Source organism: Anolis carolinensis, chromosome 2 (genome assembly GCF_035594765.1).
Source record: "Anolis carolinensis isolate JA03-04 chromosome 2, rAnoCar3.1.pri, whole genome shotgun sequence".
NCBI classification, from domain to species: domain Eukaryota; kingdom Metazoa; phylum Chordata; class Lepidosauria; order Squamata; family Dactyloidae; genus Anolis; species Anolis carolinensis.
The window spans coordinates 21,352,722-21,376,730 of NC_085842.1; the positions used below are offsets into that span (position 1 = coordinate 21,352,722).

General features: G+C 44.2%; 1 protein-coding gene across 1 annotated transcript in view; it reads right to left on the reverse strand.

Annotated features, from left to right (window-relative positions):
- Positions 1 to 1,889: 1,889 nt before the first annotated feature.
- Positions 1,890 to 24,009, reverse strand: part of LOC100565037 (zinc finger protein with KRAB and SCAN domains 1) — a 30,274-nt gene continuing 8,154 nt past the window's right edge. Inside the window, exons 4-8 of the mRNA XM_062973533.1 lie at positions 22,820 to 22,902; positions 21,427 to 21,553; positions 20,277 to 20,413; positions 18,020 to 18,134; positions 1,890 to 15,172 (exon numbers count right to left, since the gene is read on the reverse strand). Of these exons, the coding sequence (XP_062829603.1) occupies positions 14,304 to 15,172; positions 18,020 to 18,134; positions 20,277 to 20,413; positions 21,427 to 21,553; positions 22,820 to 22,902 (1,331 nt within the window). The 3' untranslated portion in view covers positions 1,890 to 14,303. The remainder of the gene's footprint in view (positions 15,173 to 18,019; positions 18,135 to 20,276; positions 20,414 to 21,426; positions 21,554 to 22,819; positions 22,903 to 24,009) is intronic.

Below are 24,009 nucleotides of genomic sequence, written 5' to 3' on the forward strand. Positions count from 1 at the left end.
ATGAATAGGTACCACTCCTGTGGGAAGGTAACGGAGCTCCATGCAGTCATGCTGGCCACGTGACTTTGGAGGTGTCTATGGACAATGCCAGTTCTTTGGCTTAGAAATGGAGATGAGCACCAACCCTCAGAGTCGGACACGACTAGATGTAACATCAGAGGAAAACATTTACCTTTACCTTAACAACCACAACAAGGACCCCTTCCCATGTTAAATATTCTATCTTTTATACATTTATTTATATATTTATAGCAGGTACTGGGACCCATGGTACTAAACATATTGGACCTTTGCTCAACCTAAGCAAGCGGCCTGAGCCAAGAACTAACAACTTTGCTTTCCATGCCACACAGCCTCTGAGGATGCCTGCCATAGATGTGGGCAAAACGTCAGGAGAGAATACTTCTGGAACATGGCCACACAGCCCGAAAGACATACAACAACACTGTGATCCCGGCCATGAAAGCCTTCGACAAAACTTTGCTAATGGTTTCCTACCAGAGTCAATGACCTACAAACAAAAGGAACCAAAGGCCAAACAAAAAGAACCAAAGGCTAAGCTGAGGAAAATTTACATTTCTATGTTTTAGGCCAGGGGTCCCCAAACTAAGGCCCGGGGACCAGATGCGGCTCTCCGAGGTCATTTACCTGGCCCCCGCCCTCGGTTTTATAATATAATATATTGTATATACATATAATATTGATAATAATATTATAATGTAGTACAATATAACACTAATAATAATACCATATAATAATATTAATTATATATTCTATATTACATATAATATTACTAATAATAATACAGTATAGTGGTATAGTTAAATATAGTAATATATAATGCTAATATTGTGCTATGCTAATAATATAATATATTGTATGTACATATAATTTGTAAGCCACTCTGAGTCCTCTTTGGGGTGAGAAGGGTGTGATACAAATGTAGTAAATAAATGCAGTAAATAAATAAATAATAAATAAATAAATTTTAGACTTAGGCTTGCCCAAAGTCTGAAATGACTTGAAGGCACACAACAACAACAACAACAACAACAACAACAACAACAACAACAACAACAACAACAACCCTAATTAACTTGACTACCTCATTGGCCAGAAGCAGGACTACACTTCCCATTGAAATCCTGATAAATGTATGTGGGTTAAAAAATTTATTTTTAAATATTGTATTGTTCTTTCATTGTTGTTGTTGTTGTTGTTGTTGTTGTTGTTGTTGTTTTTGCACTACAAATAAGACATGTGCAGTGTGCATCGGAATTTGTTTGTATTTTTTTTCCAAATGATAATCCGGCCCCTCAACAGTCTGAAGGATTGTGGACCGGCCCTCGGATTAAAAAGTTTGAGGACCCCTGTTTTAGGCTAAAGGCTAGCAAGGGAAAAACCAAGTAAACAATATATATTCTATAATCTTGCCCTTACTTCTCAAATGCACAATGTATCCTTTCTGCCTATTCTTGCCTTTTTGTATCATCTGTCCCCTTGATGCTAAACCATCATCCCCAGCTGCCTCCTGACCCTTCCCTTCCTTTGTCTTTCTACTCTCCCCTTGCTAACCCTCCTTTGTCAAACTATATCTCCCATAACCCTGTCCTTTCCTCAGCCTAGGGTCCCATGCTATAGGTCAGCCCCCCACTCCTCAGACCCCTTGTGTACATTTCCTCTCCCTAGGAGCCCTCAACAGGCCATAGGGGAATTTGAGGGATATAGGAACCTCTCAAGAGACCCCTGTGTTATCGACCGCGTTTGGGGGATCGGGCCCCTTAAGGAGGGAGCCGACCCGGTCCTGAGGGAACGGACCTTGGCGAAGCCAAAAGAAGAATATAAGCCGCAATACAACCTGAAGCCTGAAATGAAGAAGGTCCGCCAAGTTGAAGGAAAATCCGCCAAGGAGGTTTTATTGAGCAATTCAGCTGAAAAGGACGCTAATAGTGATCATTCAATCTACTAGCGTAACATATGTTTCAAATAAAGTCATATTTATACAATGTTTCGGTCTGACAGCCCTTTGAATTTCCCGCCCCGCTTCCCTGCCCATCTGATCGCGGATAGGCTGAGAGTTGGAACGAGGCGGGCTTTCGTTTCCCGCCTTGCCCTGCTGGCCCAATGGGGAGCCGTTTTTTGTCCCCCCTCGGGCCAATCAGAGAGGAGGAGGCGGGAGCTATAGAAACAATGCGGTGACCGGACAGGAAACATTTGATCAGAACGAAGTTCACAACATCTGGGGAATTCAACATAGAAGTGGGGTTCAAGCAACATGATTTCACAATCCATGAAGTTGTTATCTCTTGCCTCAGAGTGCAGGGATAATCCACAGTAAACTCCAGTAAAAAGTCCCAATCACCTTCTACTATAAATATATGGAATATAGAACATAAAGTCTTGATTTTTGAACTATCTTTTACAAAGTCCTGGAGGGGAGGTCACCTCGATCACATTTTCCCCCCTTCGGGGCTTGGAAATGGCTATGAACATTTCCCAAAGCCCCGACATTTCACTGCATGCAGGGCCTCTGCCTTGGTAGATCAGATTGTGCCTTTTTGTTGGAGGGCAGGAGCTTGAAGAGGTGAAAGCTGAGGTTCAGTCAGTGGTGGGTGATCCCATGGTGTTGAAACAGATGTCCCTTGGTCTGGAGTCATGGGAAATGGAGCATGAAGGTGGAGGTGGTGAGGGCTGGGGATGATGGAGGCTGTGATGCAGTACTCCCATTTGGCTGCCTTTTCTTGGCTGCAGCTTGGGCCCCCCTTTGTAGTTGGGGTGCAGCTGGGGGCAACTGGGCACAGCTTCTGCGCCTCACAGCACGGCGCCTCCTGGTGACTGCAGGCAGGTCCAGCACTCCAACAGAGGAGACGGAAAGGAGAGAGTGCCTAGGGAAACTAAGGACAGATTATAAGCCCCCCTCCCTCCCGTGGTGGGGTTAGTCAGGGAAGTCACTCATACCTTGTGAGGGCTCCAGCAGTCCTGGGGTCCTTCTTTGGCACAGCTCTGGTGAAAGTGGAACATCCTTCCCTCATGGTGGTCACTGGTAGAATCCTGTTCATTTCTTCTGGGACATCTTCTGCCATGGCGGCCAATTCTGTCCCCTGGTGATGTCATGAGGGCCTCCTTGGCAGCGTCAAAGGCAGACCTGCACTCAGTAGCCCTTTGCCAGGGCAGAACCAGGCCAGCTGGAGGGCACCATACGGTGGTCTGGCCATAAAAGCCTGCCATGTGCAAGAATCCTTTCAGCAGTGTCTTAGTCTCTAGCCCCTGAGCCAGGCAGATGGGGCTGCTTCCCCCGTGGGGGTCTCAGATCAGCCACAGGTGGGGCTGTCTCTTCTGGGTGACTGGGGGTCCGGGCTTACCCTCACAGGACCATCTCCAATGGCCTCTGAGTTCTAGCTGCTGCATGAAATCCACAGCGCACTCCGAGAGCCCCTACCCAGGTCTTAGAACTGTTCATGGTGGCAGGTATGGATTATGGGTCTTGCAGTCTGGTCTGATGTCCTCAGTCAGGTGGTTGGGTCCGGTCCTCTGGATCTCTTCAGCTGTGCCTGGAAGGTCCCCTGGACTCTGTACTGCCCCCCCTCATAATTAAAGGCAGTTAGAGGGATTTTTTAAAACATTCACACGCATGCACTCAGGGAAAGGGAGGGAGAAGGACCCGAAAGGAAGAAAGGAGATTGTTGGGGAACAGTGGAGAGTGAAAGAGTGCCTTCACTATAAAAGTAAACCAGGATTTTGACTGAATGTTTATAAGGAGAAATGGGGATGCTGGGAAGGAAGGGGGGGGGAACTTTGAAAAAGGAGAATGTTGAAGTGCATTTCGGCCTAGGAAAACATGAAGTGGAAGAGAGAGAGAGAGAGAGAAAAAAAAACTCACATATAGAAAAATACATCAATTCTTCCATCCCCCCCCCTTTTCTCTCTAAGATAAGGGAGGCTTGAGGAGAGAGAGACAAGAAAAAGTTAAAACCACAGAAGCAGCAGGTTTTCTCTGGGGGGGGGTCTCACAAAATATTAGGGCTTGAACCTTTGAAAATAGGGAGGTGAGATGGCACAGAAGAAAAGGGAGAGAGAGAGAGCATAGCACTAAGCTAGTCCATTCCAGCCCTCCTTCCCAGAAAACTATATATCACTGGTGGCTTTTAAGGCAAAGGGATGAGTAGAGAAGAGTTTACAGCCCACACATTACATAAACACACAAAATTTAACCAACACTTTTCTGGGAGTCCCCCTCCCCCACCCAAATCCTTTGCCATGCTTCCCAGATGGGAGAGAAAGAAAAGGGGAAGTTAAGAAACAGAAGCGGCTAAAGGAATGCCCCCCTCCCCCTTTTTGTAAGGACCAAAGGAAATATAAGACAACACTGAGGTAAAATCTTATGGATAGTGTCTAGAAAATGGGAACAAAGGGAAATAAGGGATTTTTAAAGGTGAGAAGAGAGGAAGGAGAGGAGAAATGGATTTGAGATTTGAGGGAGAGAGAGAGATTTTCACTCAGGCCGGGGAAGAGAAAGAGAGAGAAAAGAAAAAAAGGTACAATTTGAGGGTAGGCAAGGCAGAATATCAAGTTGGAGAAGATTTGATTTGAAAGAAGGAAGCAATCCTTGGAGAACTATAGATCTTGGTGGCAGGCTTCAGGACTGAATCTTCTCCCCCCTTTGCCCCTCCAAAAACAGGAAGAGGAAAAAAATGTCCTCTTTGCACAATCTCCCCGCGGCCCCTCCTTCTCCTGTCTCTCCAAGAGAGGAATGAGCGCAGAGAGAGAGAGAGAGAGAGAGAGAGAGAGAGAGAGAGAGAGAGAGAGCCTGGTGGGGGCAAGAGAAGGAGGGGGATGGTGGGGCGATTCTTCCCATCTGAGGAAAACTCAGAATGTGGCAGGAGTTGAGTGGCAGGGGCAGATACAATTTGGGGGGGGGGGCATCAGGCTTCAAAGGAACGGCTGGGATGGGGGCTGAGAGAGTGTGAACAGTGTTTTGGATCAGGTGTGTTTCGGGGTGAGAGGGGAGGGGGCTGGGAGCCCTCCTTCACGTTAGACTGGGCTGAACTCTCTGGAGGGGAATTTCTTGGGGGGGGGGGGATCCCTGAAGTAAGGGTTCCCTTGGAAGGCCAATTTGGGAGTCCTGGATCAGTGTAGGACTCAGGGTGAGGAGAAAAGGTGGGGATGGGGATTGGAGGAGGGGGCTGATGGGGTGGGGAGAAGGCAAGCAAATGTGTCCAGAAAATCCTCTGGAGGAGGGGGTAAGGGGAAAAGGGTCTAGGGGGGAATCTTTGGGGGGCTGTTTTTGGAGCCCAAATCTCTGCATGGGAAGACGTGGGCCCCCCTCCCCCCCTCCGATTCTCTCCCTGGCTTAGGGCCATGAACATTGCAGCATAAGCAAGTTGGGACCACTTGCCCTCCCCCTGGCGAGTCACCTTAGGTCAACACTCCGAATTCGGCGACTCGAGCAAAAGGGGGGGGGGGCAAGCTGTTCCCCCTTCAAGGGCCACAAGGGGCCACTTATGTGCTCTGAGTTAGCCCAACCTGGCCTGCACCATGTTTTTCGATGCAAAGCCCACCCCAATTGGCCAGGATCTTTCCCAATGGAGAATCCCTGGGGATGTCTGCTGGGGTGGGACACCCTAGACGTGCTTGAACAAACACCCATCCTTGGCTCAGCCCCTGCCCAGTACCTGACAGTTAATGGAGTAACGACTCACCCACCGGCTGGATGCAACTCGTCCTTTCAAGAGTTCTCCCTACACCAAGGCTGAATGGCTGGCGTTCGTGGGATCCGCAGGTGCCCCGGGAACACAATCGTTCCCCTACCCCACGATCCTAGAACCTGTAATCTTACAAGCCAGACTGTTCTCACACACCACCGGGCGCCAGATGTTCCCGCGTTTCACCAGGAATTTGTTACCGAGCCCTGATCCGAAGTGCAATACCTCCAGAACTCCGCCCACCTGGGTCTTAACAACGGGGCCGGTTCCCTTTTATTTTTTTACAGGGCGTCCCCTGTTTCACGTTGGCGCCTTTCCTTCGAGGAGCTAAAAATCTGCTTCCTCCTATCTGGCTCCTTTGTTCAGTACCCTGAATCAGATCTAGAGAGAGAAAGGGGCTGCCAGAGAAATTTGGATGTGAAATGAGGTCAAATTGTTGGTCGGAGGGCCCTCCTTGCAGCCGTTTCTCTCCCCAACCTGTCCCAGAATATCTGGACCAAGGTCGCCGCTTGGAATTTTAGCCTAGAAATTGATCTTTGGAACTTCCAAGCAAGTCCCTTCGTGGTCGCCAAATTATGTTATCGACCGCGTTTGGGGGATCGGGCCCCTTAAGGAGGGAGCCGACCCGGTCCTGAGGGAACGGACCTTGGCGAAGCCAAAAGAAGAATATAAGCCGCAATACAACCTGAAGCCTGAAATGAAGAAGGTCCGCCAAGTTGAAGGAAAATCCGCCAAGGAGGTTTTATTGAGCAATTCAGCTGAAAAGGACGCTAATAGTGATCATTCAATCTACTAGCGTAACATATGTTTCAAATAAAGTCATATTTATACAATGTTTCGGTCTGACAGCCCTTTGAATTTCCCGCCCCGCTTCCCTGCCCATCTGATCGCGGATAGGCTGAGAGTTGGAACGAGGCGGGCTTTCGTTTCCCGCCTTGCCCTGCTGGCCCAATGGGGAGCCGTTTTTTGTCCCCCCTCGGGCCAATCAGAGAGGAGGAGGCGGGAGCTATAGAAACAATGCGGTGACCGGACAGGAAACATTTGATCAGAACGAAGTTCACAACATCTGGGGAATTCAACATAGAAGTGGGGTTCAAGCAACATGATTTCACAATCCATGAAGTTGTTATCTCTTGCCTCAGAGTGCAGGGATAATCCACAGTAAACTCCAGTAAAAAGTCCCAATCACCTTCTACTATAAATATATGGAATATAGAACATAAAGTCTTGATTTTTGAACTATCTTTTACAAAGTCCTGGAGGGGAGGTCACCTCGATCACACCTGTGTGTTCCTTCTGTCCCTATCCAGCTGCCATGGGTATGGGGCATTATTCTATGCTTATGTAAAAAGCATTGTTGATACCAGCCACCCTACAACCGCAACCTCAGATCATCAAAGCCGAACCTGATCTGGCTCTCTTTGCTTTCGTTCATGCCTTTGGCTGAATCAGAGAGAATCTATCTAAAACACAGACATGTGCTTTTCATCCTAAGAACAGACAAGCATTTTGAGCTCTGAGGATGACCTAGGAAGGAAACCCACTGGACATTGAGTCACCCTGGACCGTGGTCTGACCTACAAGAAGCATTGCTTGAATATCAAGCAAAAAGTGGGTGCTAGAAATAATATCATACGAAAGCTGACTTGCACAACCTGGGGATCACAACTAGATACAGTGAAGACATCTGCCTTTGCTACTCTACTGCTGAATATGCATGCCCAGTGTGGAAACATCTCACCACCTTAAAACAGTGGATGTGGCTCTTAATGAGACATGCCGCATTATCACAAGATGTTGACTCCCAACACTGCTGAAGAAATTATACTGTTTAGCCAGTACTGCCATCAGTTGGGAAGTAGTAGCCTGTAATGAAAGGACCAAGGCAGTGACATCTCCAGCCCACCCTCTGTTTGCATATCAGCCAGCATGCCAATGCCTTCAATCCACGTGGTTCGACCCATGTGCAGTGGGCTACATGCAGCCCACCAATTCATTTTTGTTGGCGCTTGCCCTTCTTACTGGAAAAATATTTTAATTTAATATTTGGGGAAAAAATCGTTTACCCTTCTTACTGCTTTAAGTTTGTAAGAATTTGTTTTCTTTTTGGAATGTCTCTGGCCCTCACATTCCCATACTAAAGTTTAATTGGCCCTTGGGTAACTAAAGGTTGGACCACACTGCCTTAAATCAAGAAATAGCTTCCTAAGATCTACAGAGATACTCGCAGGAACACCTCAGCAAGCGAGAGTCCAAAAGTGGCAGGCTAAAATCCGGAACTTCAATCAGTGGCTAAGAGCGGATGAGAAGCTCCCTCCTGGGCACACAGAAAGTGCTGAACAGACTGCGCTCTGGCACCATGAGATGCAGAGCCAACCTTAAGAAATGGGGCTACAAAGTGGAGTCCACGACATGCGGGTGTGGTGAAGAGGAAACCACAGACCACCTACTACAATGCAGCCTGAGCCCTGCCACATGCACATTGGAGGACATCCTTATAGCAGCACCAGAGGCACCCCAAGTGGCCAGCTTCTGGTCAAAGGAAATCTAGTATAATGCCAAGTTTTTAACTTTGTGGTTTTCCTATACATTATAACCATATTCTCAATTCACTTTTGACACAACAAATCAATAGAGAGTTGGAAGAGAACCTCAACCACCTTAGGAAGATACCATTAAAGCATTCCAGACAGATGTCCATTCAACCTTGGCTTAAAAGCCTCAGAGAAGGAAGGAGATTCCAATGCACTCCCAGGCAGCAGCCCTATTCCACTGTTCCCTATTATTGGAATTGTTGTTGTTGTTGTTGTTGTTGTTGTTGTTGTTTTATATATATATATATAATTTTCCACAGTTGTGGAAAAGAAAAAGGTTTGGATCATTGATGTTGCCATCTCAGGTGACAGTCGCATTGATGAAAAACAACAGGAAAAACTCAGCCGCTATCAGGACCTCAAGATTGAACTTCAAAGACTCTGGCAGAAAGCAGTGCAGGTGGTCCCGGTGGTGATGGGCACACTAGGTGCTGTGCCAAAAGATCGCAGCCGGCATTTGGAAACAATAGACATTGACAAAATTATGATCTGCCAACTGCAAAAGGCCACCCTACTGGGATCTGCATGCATCATCCGAAAATACATCACACAGTCCTAGACACTTGGGAAGTGTTTGACTTGTGATTTTGTGATACGAAATCCAACATATCTATCTTGTTTGCTGTGTTATACAATAAAATAATAATAACCGGCTATTAGGAATTGTGGGAGTTGAAGTCCAAAACACCTGGAGGACCGAATTTTGCCCATACCTGCTCTAGACCCTAAACTCCTATTTATGCAGTCTAGAATCATATTGGCTTTTTAAGCTGCCACATCGCACTTTTTGCTCATATTCAGCTTGGGATCCATTAAGACCTATACATTGATCCCCTTCACATGGAGTTTTTCCAAGGCAGCTGACTCCCATCCTATGTATGTACATTTCTTTTTTGTTGCCAACGTATAGTGCCCTATATTTCTCCCTGTTTAAAATTCAACTATTATACTTAAGGCAGTATTAGATTCAGAAAGAGGAGATTTGAAAACTGGAGGACGATCACCAATTGAAGATATGCAGATGACACTGTACGACTAGCAGAACATTATTACAGTAGACTCAGTTAACCGGCACCCATGGGTAGATGCCGGATAAATGTAGTTCCAAAATCGAACAAATAAACAAATCCAAAACCCCAAACACTTTTGGATAAAGGATACTCAACCTGTAATTTATTTTTGTTACAAGACCCCCCCCCCCCAAAAAAAGAGGTTTTACCTACCAATAATATTTATCTTTCACCAAATTTCTACCATTACATTTGAGTATTTAAGCATACAAAGCAAAACTGCAAGCAAAAGTTATCAAGTGAATGCGCACAACAACAACAAAAAAGACATTTACAAAAACTATTTGGGAATGGATCTCTATATTCAATGAAAGACTGTGCAATTCACTACCGGAAGTGTTGGTCTGAACTTCATTGAGACCAGTTCCCCTTTAGGATTACGCAAATCCACTAAGCTCCGCCCCCAAGAGAAAATAAGCCTCCTCCGGCTTCCTGCAGTGCTTTTCCACTATTGCTTCTTCGTTCTAGGAAATTACTCTCAATGGTGTTAACCCTTTGACTGCATTGAACTGCTGTTACAATGTTCAGAGTCAAGTTCGGGAACTTGAATTAGTTCAGAACATGTCACTTGTATATTTAGAAGGGAACCATATTATTATGACAAAACTAAAATCACTGTCTGCCAATTAAGTTTTCAGGCCATCCAATCCAATCCTATTCTGCCAAGGCACAATCAAAGCACTCCTGACAGATGGCCATCCAGCCATATGATGTCATATGTTCTAGTAAACTGATGTTACAGTGCTGATGTTGTTGTTATTGTCTTGAACCATGGGGAGAGAAGGTAAAAAATATTAACAATTCTTACTATGGGTTGCTGTGAGTTTTCCTGGCTGTATTGGCCATGTTCCAGAAGCATTCTTTCCTGACGTTTCACCCACATCTATGGCAGGCATCCACAGAGGTTGTGAGGTCTGTTGGAAACTATGTAAGTGGGGTTTATATATACCTGTGGAAGGTCCAGGGTGGGAGAAAGAACTCTAGTTTGGCTGTGGCAAGTGTGATTGTTACAATTGGCTTTACAGTGTCAAAGCCTGGCTGCTTTCTGCCTGGTTGAATCCTTTGTTGGGACATGTTAACTGGCCCTGACTGTTTCTTGTTTGGAATTCCCCTGTCTTCTGAGTGTTGTTCTTTATTTACTTTATTATATGATGATGATGATGATGATTATTATTATTTATTTCTTGCAGTGGCAGTTTCACAAAGTCTTCAGCCTCACCAAACTACAACTCCCATGATTCGACAGCATGCAGCCATGGAAGTGAAAGGGGTTTTAAACTGCATTAAACCTACAGTGTAGATGTACAGTTGTGCTGTGATTCATCCCCTGAACACACTTCAATTGTTATCAAAATATGTTCTTAACAATATGCTGAAGGGTATCGCCTACATGAGCTTATTTTGCAGGTCTTTCATACACCGAGGCTGCATCCACACTGTGCAATTAATGCAGTTTGACACCACTCTAATAAAGTTATGGACTATTGGGATCTGCAGTTTTGCAAGGTCTTCTCTGCCCAAGAGTTCAGATGCTTCACCAAACTACAACTTTCAGAATTCCATAGTCTTGAGCCAAAGCAGTTAAAGTGATGCAAACTGCACTAGAGTCTCGCTTATGCAACCTTCGCTCATCCAACATTCTGTATTATGCAACTCAGTCTGCCTCCCGCCTGGATCCACAACTATTTCTCTAGGCAGGCAGGGATCAGATTTTTAAAAATCTTCACAGGACTGAACTTTTTACGGATTTAACTTCCGACAACGTTGTTACTATAACTTCATTTTGTGCAACTATATCTTTATTTGTAGTCAATTTTTTAGTAGTCAATGTTTTTGTAGTCAATATTTTCAATACATTGCGATATTTTGGTGCTAAATTCCTAAATACAGTAATTGCTGCATAATGTTACCGTGTATTGAACTACTTTTTCTGTCAACTTATTAAACATGATGTTTTGTTGCTTAATTTGTAAAATCATAACGCAATTTGACATTTAATAGGCTTTTCCTTAATCCCTCCTTAGGAAAAGGTAAAGGTTTTCCCTTGACGTTAAGTCCAGTCGTATCTGACTCTGGGGGTTGGTGTTCATTTCCATTTCTAAGCCGAAGAGCTGGCATTGTCCATAGACAACTCCAAGGTCATGTGGTCGGCATGACTGCATGGAGCACTGTTACCTTCCCACCGGAGCAGTACCTATTGATCTACTCACATTTGCATGTTTTCAAACTGCTAGGTTGGCAGGAGCTGGGGCTAACAACAGCAGCTCACTCTGCTCCCCAGATTCGAACCTGCAACCTTTTGGTCCGCAAGTTCAGCAGCTCAGCGCTTTAACACACTACACCACCAGGGGCTCCTAATCTCTCCTTATTATCTAATATTTTTGCTTATCCAATGTTCTGCTGGGCTGTTTATGTTGGATAAGCAAGACTCTACTGTATTTTCACAATGTAGATGCAGACTGGGAGGTCTACTTGTGTACTAAAACCACATAGATCACAATACCAGCCAATTTGCTGCAAGAAAAGTATGTCTAATGCATTAGACTAGATATAGAACAGGCATGGGCAAACTTTGGCCCTCCAGGTGTTTTGGACTCCAACACCCACAATTTGACTATTAGGAATTGTGGGAGTTGAAGTCCAAAACATCTGGAGGGCTGAAGTTTGCCCATGCCTGTTCTATATAGGACATCTCTGAATAATGTCTATGGCAAACACACAGAATTTAGCTGTTTAACATACAAAATTGGAAAACGTGCCTTCTGAATTACAGCTGTCAATCCCACAATGGCCAATGGAGGAGTGTGCCAGTTTTAGTCAAGGCAGTCACTTTTCCAAACTTTAGGCACAATAGTCTGCAGATGAGACAAAGTGAATAAAGCTACAATCTGTATTTTCTCCAGAGAGAATTGGAGTGCATCTACATTGTGGAATTAATGTAGTCCAGTGGTTCTCAACCTGTGGGTCCCCAGATGTTTTGGCCTTCAACTCCCAGAAATCCAACAGCTGGTAAACTGGGATTTCTGGGACTTGTAGGCCAAAACACCTGGGGACCCACAGGTTGAGAACCACTGATGTAGTCTGACACCAGTTCAGCAGCCATGGCTCAATGCTATGGGATCCTGGGAGTTGTTCTACAAGATGTTTCATCTTTTCTGATGTAGACTGCTGGTACCTCACCAAACTCCAACTCCCAGGGTTCCACAGTATTGAGTCGTGGAAGTTAAAGTGGAGTCAAATTGTATTGAATTCCCAGTGTAGATGCAATCTAAGCTCCACAAAACTCAGCAGGAGTTGACATATCTAGGATCAGGTTTTAAAATTTTTGCAGAGCATCAAAAATGCCACATAATGTAAAACAGGAGGGGAAAATCTTTTCCTCTTTTAAAATATTTATGGATGTGGGTTACACAATGGAACTTTGTTTGGTGAAACATCTGTAATGTTTTTCTGATGGTGGTCCCTTTGTGTCAGGACCCCAATGTATACCAAAATCTATGGACAATTATTTATTTATCGTGTCAGAAGTGAATTGACGATACAGTAATAATATATTTAAAAACACCAACAAAGTTAAAAACTTGGCATTATAATAAATGTCCTTTGATTAGAAATCGGCCACTTGGAGTGCCTCTGGTGTCGCTGTTAGAAGATCCTCCATTGTGCATGTGGCAGGGCTCAGGCTGCGTTGTAGTGAGTGGTTTGTGGTTTACTCTTCGCCACCCTCGCATGTTGTGGTCTCCACTTTGTGGCCCCATTTCTTAAGATTGGCTCTGCACCTCGTGGTGCCAGAGAACAGTATGTTCAGTGCCTTCCAAGTCACCCAGTCTTCTGTGTGCCCAGGAGGGAGTTTATCATACATGGATTGAGGTTCTGGGTTTTAGCCTACCTCTTTTGGGCTCTCGCTTGCTGAGGTGTTCCTGCAAGTATCTCTGTGGATCTTAGGAAGCTGTTTCTTGATTTGAGTCTTTGGCTTGCTGCAGGGGATGGGACAGAGATGTCAATGCCTTTGTCCTTTCATTACTGGCAGCTACTTCCCGACAGATGTCAGGTGGTGCTAAACAGTATAATTTCTCCAGTGGTGTGGGGCATAGACATCCTGTGATAATGCGGCATGTGTCATTAAGAACCACATCCAGTGTTTTAATGTGATGAGATGTATTCCACACTGGGCATGTATATTCAGCAGCAGAGTAGCAAAGCGCAAGGACAGATGTCTTCACTGCATTTTGTTATGATCCCCAGGTTGTGCCAGTCAGCTTTCATATAATATTATTTCTGACACCCACTTTTTTCTTAATACTCAAGCAGTGATTCTTATAAGTCACTGCACGGTTCAGAGTAACTCCAAGGTATGTTGATGTGCTGCAATGCTCCAGTGGGATTCCTTCAGTCTGCAATCCATGGATGCTCAAGTCCTAATATATACAATGGTGCAGGAATGATACGAGTGGCAAAATCAATGTTTGCTTTCAGGACTTTTTTGGAATGTTTCCAAACTGTGGATGCCAAATCCATGGATACGGAGAGCCAACTCCATTTCTTTCCTAGCTGACAGTAGTGTTTCTGTGGATGTGGTCCCAAACAACAAAAGCAGCTGGTGGAACATTTTAAAGTCTTGCAGATGTGTTGTCAAAGGCTTTCATGGCCGGGATCACAGGGTTGTTGTGTGTTTTTGGGGCTGTATGGCCATGTTCCAGAAGTATCCTCTCCTGACGTTTCGCCCACATCTATGGCAGGTATCCTCAGAGGTTGTGATCTATGGCAGGCATCCTCAGAGGTTGCCCAGTTTCCAACAAACCTCACAATTTCTGAGGATGCCTGCCATAGATGTGGGCGAAATGTCAGGAGAGAATACTTCTGAAACATGGCCATACTGCCCGGAAAACACACAACAGTCCTGTCTCTTGCAGAATTCATATTCATTGTGGCGAGAGCTAATGTTCATCATGGCTTCTTTGGTGGCTGGCCAGCGTGGCCTTGTGGCTAAAGCCTTTTCCGCAGACTGCGCAACTATGACGCGCCTCACGTTCGTGAGTCCTTTGGTGCCGGACCAACTCGTCGCTCCGGGAGAAGCTCCTGTCACATTCGAGGCAGGCGTGGGGCTTCTCTCCCGTGTGGATCCTCTGGTGCCGCATCAGATGCGCTCTCTGGGTGAAGAACTGGCCACACTGCAAGCATTCAAAGGGCCGCTCTCCGGTGTGGATCCGCACATGCCGTATCAGCGTCCCTCTGGATGGGAAATTTTTCCCACACTCGGGGCATTCGCAGAGTCTCTTTCCAGCCTGAATCCGCCTCAACAAATTATCCCGATGACGGAAAGCCTTTCCTCCTTGAGGGTATTCATGCGCTTTCCCTCCAGTGTGCATTTTCAGGTGGCGCATTAGATTTTCTCTCTGCCAGAAGCATTTCTCGCAGCTGGGACATTCGAAAGGTTTCTCCCCTCTCTGGCATTTGCGATGGACATTGATGGGTTGGGCGTTTGCCTCCAATTGTGGATGCTCTTCTACAGGCAGTGCCATTAAAAGCCCAAAGTTGTAGTTTCCATTGAATGGGGTGTTTATGGGCTTTTCTGCCCCAAAAGGGAGGGTGGAGGCTTTGCTACAAGGTGTTGTAAAGCTTTCTACTGTTTCCCTGTCTTCATCCTCCTCTACCACCATCCTCTTTCCCGCCTGCCCTTTGGACTCACATCTCTGCTCTTGAACGGTTGCGTTTGCAGGATTGTTCCACCGACATAATCCTATTAAAGTCCCAGCTTTTCCTTGCTGAGGGTTCTCCATCTTGATCCGACTCTTCGTCTCACCACCTGAAGAGACACAGAGAAGAATGTTTGCTTCTGCCACGTCTTTGTTTTTCTTTCTTTCTTTCTTTTCTCTCCAGACTCTTGTAATTGGTTTGCGGGCTGGCCTTCCTTTCTACCCTCTCGCCTTCTCAAACTGAGCTTGAGCGATGCTGCTAAGGCACAGCATTCCCTTCCTATCTCTGTGATCGTGTCTCATTATTTGCTTTGGCACACCACATTCCTAGGAACAACCATTTTATTATGCATTACATCAAATTCTAAGTTCCACCATGAAACCTTCAGGTACAAATGTTAGATTCATAATTCGGAAGGATACCTTTAAGAAATAAGTGCTTTCCTCATTGTTGTTGTTGCGTGCCTTCAAGTCATTTCTGACTGATGACAACCCTAAAGCAAACAGGGTTTGCTAGGACTGAGAGCATGTCACTTTCCCAAGGTCATAGTAGTAATTAAAATAAAGTATAACATTTGAAAATATTCCCTACCATTGTTTGTTGCAACATTTTAAAAGCGCTATTGTTTTTTTCTCATCAAAAGAAAGGTAGGATGCGAATGGCATACATATCTTGAAACGATTAGGTCTAAATACCACTCAAATGCCCTTAAATGTCATTAGAAAAAAATCCTTCACAAAGAAATGAAGTAGCTTTGTTTGAACTTTTTGTTCTGTTTTGAAATGTACAATGTAACCCTTTTTTATTTGACTAAATTGTAATTTATTATTCCAAATTCTTGTTATAATCACTATGGAAATCAGATTGTTTTCTCACTGGCAACTGATGCATGCAGAAATTTAGATGCACTGTCGAATTGGGGTTACGAGGGAACACTGTTACTGACCCTAAGGATGATAAACTCTGGGTGCATGTACACTGTAAATGCAGTTTGATACCACTCTGAACTGCCATGGTTCAATGCTATGGGATCATGGGAGTTTGGGGAAGCACCAGAGCATATTAAACCCCATCTCTTATGATTCCATACCAAAAAACTATGGCAGAGTACCTGCCTCCAATTCCTGCAGCAACAGGAAAGGAAGAGCACTCGCTGTGGTGTCTGTAGTGTGGTGGCAGCAGCGCTGGACAACAACATTCCAGTACTAACAGGCTACTGGGATATTCTGATGCCTGATTACTACAGTGGGATCTTGGCATCTTTGGGGATTTAGTACCTGGATCTTCCATGGATGCCAAAGCCAGTGGGAGTTCAAGTCCCATGATATACAACAGCATAACAAAATAGTTCCCCTTATAAAAATGACAAAATCAAGGTTTGCCTTTGGGATTTTGAAAAATATTTTCAAGCCACAAATACATAGAGACAGCTGTACATTACTAGTAACACATTTTCTCCTTTTTCAGTACAGCGATGTACTCTTGACAGCCTGACTCCGTGAATGGTGTTCCTCCCATACTTGGCATTTTTGTGGGTTCTACTCTATAGGGATTCTTGCATGCCTTCATAGATTGTTTTGGGAGGCGGAAAGATTGGGAATAACTACAAGTTCTCTTTATGTTTCCTTTTCTTCATACTTATAAGAATGTGTCGAGAGCATTTCAGATTCCTGGATTAGTGGTGCTCAGCCTGCACAATTCTGTCTGTTGTTAAATGATATGACTTTAGACTTGAGGATTTTATCTAATTCCTTCATAAGCGCTATCACAAACCGGCCCCGAGTACAAGCAAGGCCAGCGTACCATTTCCTAATACAATGACATTTAATACCGACACGTTTTTCTCTTCCTGAAGGACTTCTCAGAGGACAATTTCTCTGACATGGATCCTTACTTAAAGAGTAAGTGTGCATAATTCAGAAATGCAGAATTGCGGGGTTGGAAGAGACCCCCAAGGGCCACCCAGTCCAATCCTCTGCAATGCAGAAATACATAATCAAAGCACTCCCAAAAGAGTATATTGTTCACTGGCAAGACACATGTTTTTTATCCCAAAAATGAGTTTGGGATAATTATGAGTTAGGTAGACCACTGCTAGATCTGTAGAAAATATCACTGAAAGCAAAAGTCAGAAGAAGAGCCATGATTTCTACTTATAGTTCTATCCCAAACCTCTTGGCTCTTAAGTCTCATCAAGATGAATGGGAATTAACATCTTGGCTGGTGATCATTTTGTGATATCCAGAAACAGCAAGAACTTCCAGAGCAACACCAAATAATTTCCATTCCTTCTTTTTGGTGAGACAGAGCACCGATGATTTGCGATTTCCAAAACACAAACCATCCCCGAGTACAAGCAAGGCCGGCGTACCATTTCCTAACACAATGACATCTACTACCGACAGGTTTTTCTCTTCCTGGAGGATGTGGACTTCTCAGAGGACAACTTCTCTGACATGGATCCTCTGATGCTTGGCCAGGTTGCATTTGTAGCTGAAGCTTTTCCCACAGTCGGGGCACTCAAAAGGTTTCACGTGGAAATGCTTCCTCTGATGGCTGATCAAGCCGTCGGGTCTAGTGAAGCTTCGCCCACAGTCCGGACACACGTGCGGTTTCTCTCCCGTGTGGATCCTCTGGTGCCGCCGCAGGTTGTGTCTCTGGCTGAAGTACTTCCCACAACCGGGGCATTCAAAGCCTTTCTCCTCCATTGGCTTCTCTTTCTGATGGACGGCCCCGGCCCACATCAGGATGTCGGAGTGGTCCTGCCTGGCGTACGTCATCACGAGTCCTGGTTTGTAGGGATACCGCCTGCTCCTGTATCTGGAGCCCAAGAGCTTCTCTGCCCGGGACTGCAGGACAGCGGTCTCGCTCCGGGCGGCGGCTTGTCCTCCCAAAAGCCCCCTGGCTTCATGCTCTCCCACCACTGGCTTCTTCCCCTCTTGCCCTCTGGACTCACGTCTTTGCTCACAAACGGCCGTGGTCGTCGCGGGATTATGCCACTGAAATAGTCCTGTCAACGTCCCCGTCGCTGCACCCTGGGAGGCCTCCATCTTGATCCGACTGCCCTTCTGCTCACCTGGAGAGACAGAGAAAGGAAATGTGTTGTCGAAGGCTTTCATGGCCGAAATCCCAGGGTTGTGTGTTTTCCGGGCTGTATGGCCATGTTCCAGAAGCATTCTCTCCTGGAACAGTAGAGAATGCTTCTGGAAAATGGCCATTCAGCCTGGAAAACACGCAACAACCCAGAGAAAAGAAAGTTTGTCTATGTCCCAATTGCTGGAACTCAGCCACATCCCGCACGAGTATTTAGTCATCAAGGAAATAGGCAGATGAGTTAGCTGGCAAGGAAAGCCTTTCCCCTATTGCATTCTTTTTGTCTGCCTCTCTGTCTCTTTCTGTCTTGTCTGTTGGACTGAGGCCTCTCAGGGACATGCCTCTTTATTCAAAGTTTTTGGCCACATGGCAAGCCCGAGTCCTCCATGTTGTTCTTTTCCTGTGAGCATAGAGAGGGACAAGATGTCTCTAGAGCGATAGATAGTTGGGTCCTAACATTCCTATATACCAGTGGTTCCCAACCTGTCCGTGGACCACCAGTAGTCCCCAAAAACTAAAATATAGTCTGTGGCTTCAACACTACTACACCATGCAATGAGAGCAATTGGTCTTGCAAAGCCCTCTTATAGTGCTGAGGCAATGGGATGTCAGGAGAGGAGAGGCTGACAAACCACAAAAGACACAACAACAAGCCTCCTGATGGCTGCTTCTCCTCCTCCTCCCTCCCCTGAGCAGAGCCGTTCCATCTGGCAGCTGGAAGTGGGGGGTGCCTTGGTGTCTTCGTTTTTAGGGCTGTTTCTGGGGTTATTTGGGGTGCTGATTCAGAAAGTTGCACTAAATAGACCTCATTAGCTCTAGATTATTAAATATGGTTTTGTTTGGGCGAGTAGATAATGACTACTGGATGACATATGTTCTGTATCAGAAACTAGAGCTGATGTGGTCTATCCAATGCAATTTTCTGAATCAGCACCACAAATAACCAAAATAAATCTAAAGCTGACCAAAAACTGATTTGTAATCCTTTTGGTACTAATGTTGGAGAGTGGTCCCTGGTCAAGTGGTCCCTGGTCAAAAAAAGGTTGGGAACCACTGCTATATAGAAATATAATTATTTCAACAAAGTCTTTTGTAATCTTTAAAGCTTGACTCTGCTCCTGTAACTGCGGAAGTTCCTTTGCTCTGTAGCTGGGCTCAAGAAGCTTCTGATCTGCTACTGCTGTTGCTGCTTTACATTTATATTTTTTTCTGAAATTACCTAATACCAAATTTGATGAAAAGGCAGCACATAGATAAAGTAATAGAGAGCAACTTTGAACTGGAACACAGTTTTCATTTCCATCTTTCGGAAATTCAACACTATAAAGGCAAAAACCACTTTCTATCAAAAATCCAAATCCTATCTGGCTTTCCTAGGTACAAGCTTCTGCTTTCTTGCAACATTTTGATTACTCTTTCACAGAATCACAGAGTTTGAAGAGACCACAAGAACCATTCCAACCACATTCTGCCATACAGGAATATACAATCAAAGAACCCCCTACAGATGGCCATGCCCTCCCCTCCGCCTCATGGCTTCCAGACTTTTGACCATTATGGTTGCCCTTCTCTGGACACATTCCAGCTTATCTCCTACTTGTCTTCTTCTTCCTTGTTGTGTCTTGTTTTTTAGAAGCGTAAGATTATGACAGGAAACACTACTATTTCCATTAATTGTGGGACCCTTTTGGATCCAAAAGCATGATCAAACTAGGAGGTTTTTTTGTGGAGAGAGATGTAAGGTGTTATTTAAGAAAGACAGAAGTAAGCTACTATATTCCAGTTATTATCAGAACTAGCATGCATCATAAGCATCACATGTCTATATAGGTTTGCGCTTTGCGCACTATTTTCTCATGTATATATAGGTTTGCACTTTGCGCACTATTTTCCCATTTGTCAAAATATATGTTGCACTTTCCGTGATCCTTTCCTTTATTGGTCAGGGAATTAATACCTTGCCTTATTCCCGCTCTGTAAACTTTCATACGAGGAAGACTTTGGGTAGTTCTTTTCTCAAAGCAAAAGATATCAATCAACCTAAAGAAGATATGTCTGAATTGCTAGCTAATGAAGTTTTGCTGCTACATTTATTCCACACAGTTGGATTCTTTCATCACCTCACCTAAATCTTGGCCTGGAAGATGTTCATTTTCTATAGGAAACTGGATGAACATCTGCTCCTCCGCCTCTTCCTCTTCTTCTTCTTCTTCTTCTGGATGGAGAACGAGGTCAGCCTTGGGAACTAAAAGCCCCTCTTCATTGGGGAGAAGAGGGAGAGACATCATTATTTCAAATACAACTAGAATTAATGTGTTGTCAAAGGCTTTCATGGCCAGAATCACTGGGTTGCTGTGAGTTTTCCGGGCTGTCTGGCCATGTTCCAGAAGCATTTTCTTCTGACGTTTTGCCCACATCTGTGGCAGGCATCCTCAGAGGTTGTGCAGTCTATTGGAAACCAGGCATATGAGGTTTATATAGCTGTGGAAGGTTCAGGGTGGGAAAAAGAACTCTTGTCTCCTGGAGAAAAATGTGAAAGTTGCAATTAATCACCTTGATTAGCATTGAAAACCCTCACAGCTTCAAAGCTTGGATGATTCCTGCCTGGGGAAATCCTTTGTTGGGAGGTGTCAGCTGGCTCTGATTGTTTCATGTCTGGAACTCCCCTGTTTTCAGAGTATTGTTTTTTATTTACTGTCCTAATTTTAGAGATTCCCCCAGGCAGCAATCATCCAGGCTTTGAAGCTGCAAGTCTTTTCAATGCTAATCAAGGTGATTAATTGCAACATTCACACTTTCCTCCAGCAGACAAGAGTTCTTTCTCCCACCCTGGACCTTCCACAGATATATAAACCCCACTTTCCTGGTTTCCAATCGACCTCATAACCTCTGAGGATGCCAGCCATAGATGTGGGTGAAATGTCAGGAGACAATGCTTCTGGAACATGGCCATACAGCCCAGAAAACTCACAGCAACCCAATAAAGCTCTCCTTAAATCAGTTAAGTATCAATATGACTGATATTATTTATTTATATTCAAATATATATTAATACTATTATTTTGTAACGCAATACGCCCGTTGTGTGCGGCAACATATGTACTGTCGGTAACTGGGTCAAAATTACTTTAATGCACACACAACAATAACAAGACAGGTGACTAGATCAGAACAAAGGCTGTTCAAACGCTTTTCTTTTCCTCATCCTCAGAAGTGGCCACTCAGGCCTGGTGACACCTGACAGCAGGGTTGTTTGGAAGGGATCCATACCCAAGGAATCCGTGTCCCCATCCTCTTCTTGCATCACTTGCCAGAACATGGTCTGTGGACCTGGCTGCTTCGCGCTTGGCTCAACCACATGCAGCGATGTGCCCATTTCCTTGAGATTCACTCTTCCCTGCAAACAGGAAAACACGGTTATTTAGAAGGTGCCATTACTATAAACCAGGCATGGCCAAACTTCAGTAGGCTGTTAGGAATTATGGGAGCTGAAGTCCAAAATGTCTGGAGGGCAGACATTTGCCCATGCCTGTTATAAACTGTTTCCGCTACTGATCCGAAGCATGTTTATTTAATGTGTTGTCAAAAGCTTTCATGGCTGGAATCACTGGGTTGCTGTGAGTTTTCCGGACTGTCTGGCCATGTTCCAGAAGCATTCTCTCCTAACGTTTCACCCACATCTATGGCAAGCATCCTCAGAGGTTGTGAGGTTTGTTGGAAACTAAGCAAGTAGGGTTTATATATCTGTGGAATGTCCAGGGTGGGAGAAAGAACTCTTGTCTGTCTGAGGCAAGTGTGAATGTTGCAATCGGCCACCTTGATTAGCATTGAATGGCCTTGCAGCTTCAAAACCTGGGGGAATCTTTTGTTGGGAGGTGTTAACTGGCCCTGATTGTTCCATGCCTGGAATCCCCATTTTCTGAGAGTTGTTCTTTATTTACTGTCATGATTTTAGAGTCACAACCTCTGAGGATGCCAGCCATAGATGTGGGTGAAATGTCAGGAGAGAGTGCTTCTGGAACATGGCCATACAGCCCAGAAAATTCACAGCAACCCATGTTTATTTATTTATTGCAGACATATTACATTGCCCAAACAAAGAACATGAAAGGCACTGCAGACTAACTCAACCAGTATTAAAAAACTCAAAAATCAGAACAGTAGATGGGAAGTAACACTCTGAGGGCAGAGGCACTCCAGGGATGGCTAATAACTCTGAACAAAGGATGCCCCCCAGGCAAGAGACAAATCTTTCCAATTCTAATTAAGGTGATTAACTGCAACATTCACACTGGCTTCCAACTGACATTACAAGTCTTCTCACACTCTGGACTTTCCACAGATATATATTAACCTTCCTTGCCTAGTTTCTCCATGCCTCACAACCTCTGAGGATGCCTGCCTTAGATGTGGGCAAAACGTCAGGAGAGAATACTTCTGGAACATGGTCATACAGCCCGGAATACATACAACAACCCTGTGATCCCGGCCATGAAAGCCTTCGACAACACATTGTTGGTCTTTTTTCTTCTTCTTTTGCATAAAATTATTTGAGCCCAATGTGGATATGTTATGTGTGCAAAGACAGTCCTGGGAGCCATATAAGGACCAGACTTTCCTCATCTTAGTTAATTCCTCTGGCTCCCATCCTGGATTCACAAACCTCAGCCAAGTCCTCTTCAACCACTTCCTGTCCTTCTGGAGAAAGCAATGAATTGGAATTGTTGTTCACCTGGTGTCCATTACCTGTAAAGGACAGCATGGAGATTTTAGGAAGGAAAGGCAGGAGAAATAGCCAATGACATCATCCCTAGTCGCAAAGGGCAGTGACGTGAGTTGGACAAACAAGAGCTTTGTCTGTTTCCCATGGAAGAAGGCTTGGACCACAGGTCGGGCAAAGAGGAATACTACACCTGCTAAAATTACCACACATACTCGAGTATAAGCCGGCCTAAATAAAAGCTGAGGCATCTAATTTCACCACAAAAAACTGGGAAAACTTATTGACTCGAGTATAATCCCAGGGTGGGAAATGCAGCAGATACTGGTAAATTTCAAAAATAAAAGAAAAAATAGACACCAATAAAATTACATTAATTGAAGCATCAATAGGCTAAATGTTTTTGAGTATTTACATTAAACTTTAATTTAAGATAAGACTGTCCAACTCTGATTAAATCATTATTCTAACCTTCTTCAATGTAAATGCACTTATGTATCCTTCCAATAATAATAGAGTAAAATAATAAATGTAATAATAAAATTAAATAGAGAAAATAATAAATGTAGTATCAGTAACAATATCAAAGTAAAACAATAAATGTAATAGTAACAATAATAGAGTACAATAAGAAATGTAGTAATAATAATAATAATAATAAAGTAAAATAATAAATGTAATAATAACAATAATAGAGCAAAATAATAAATGCAATAATAAATGTAATAATAATAATAATAATAATAATAATAATAATAATAATAATGTGAAATAATAAGTATAATGATAACAATATTAATAGCGAAAAATAATAAATATATTGTATATACTCTAGTATAAGCCGACCCAAATATAAGCCGGTAAGGACCCCCACTCAAGTATAAGCCGAGGGGGGCTTTTTCAGCACTAAAAAACGGCTGAAAAACTCGGTTTATACTCGAGTATATAAGGTAATAACTTTCCCTATGAAGCTAATCTGGAAAATATTTACTGGAATACTTAAGAGAAGGCCTTGCTGCAGAGCAAAAGTATTTCCAAATCAGTGTCCTGTAAATGGTCCAAGTCCAAGTAAATGGCTTCTGGAAGATCTGCAAACTCAACAGGAGAAAAGCAGCACCTTCCTCTTAACAAAA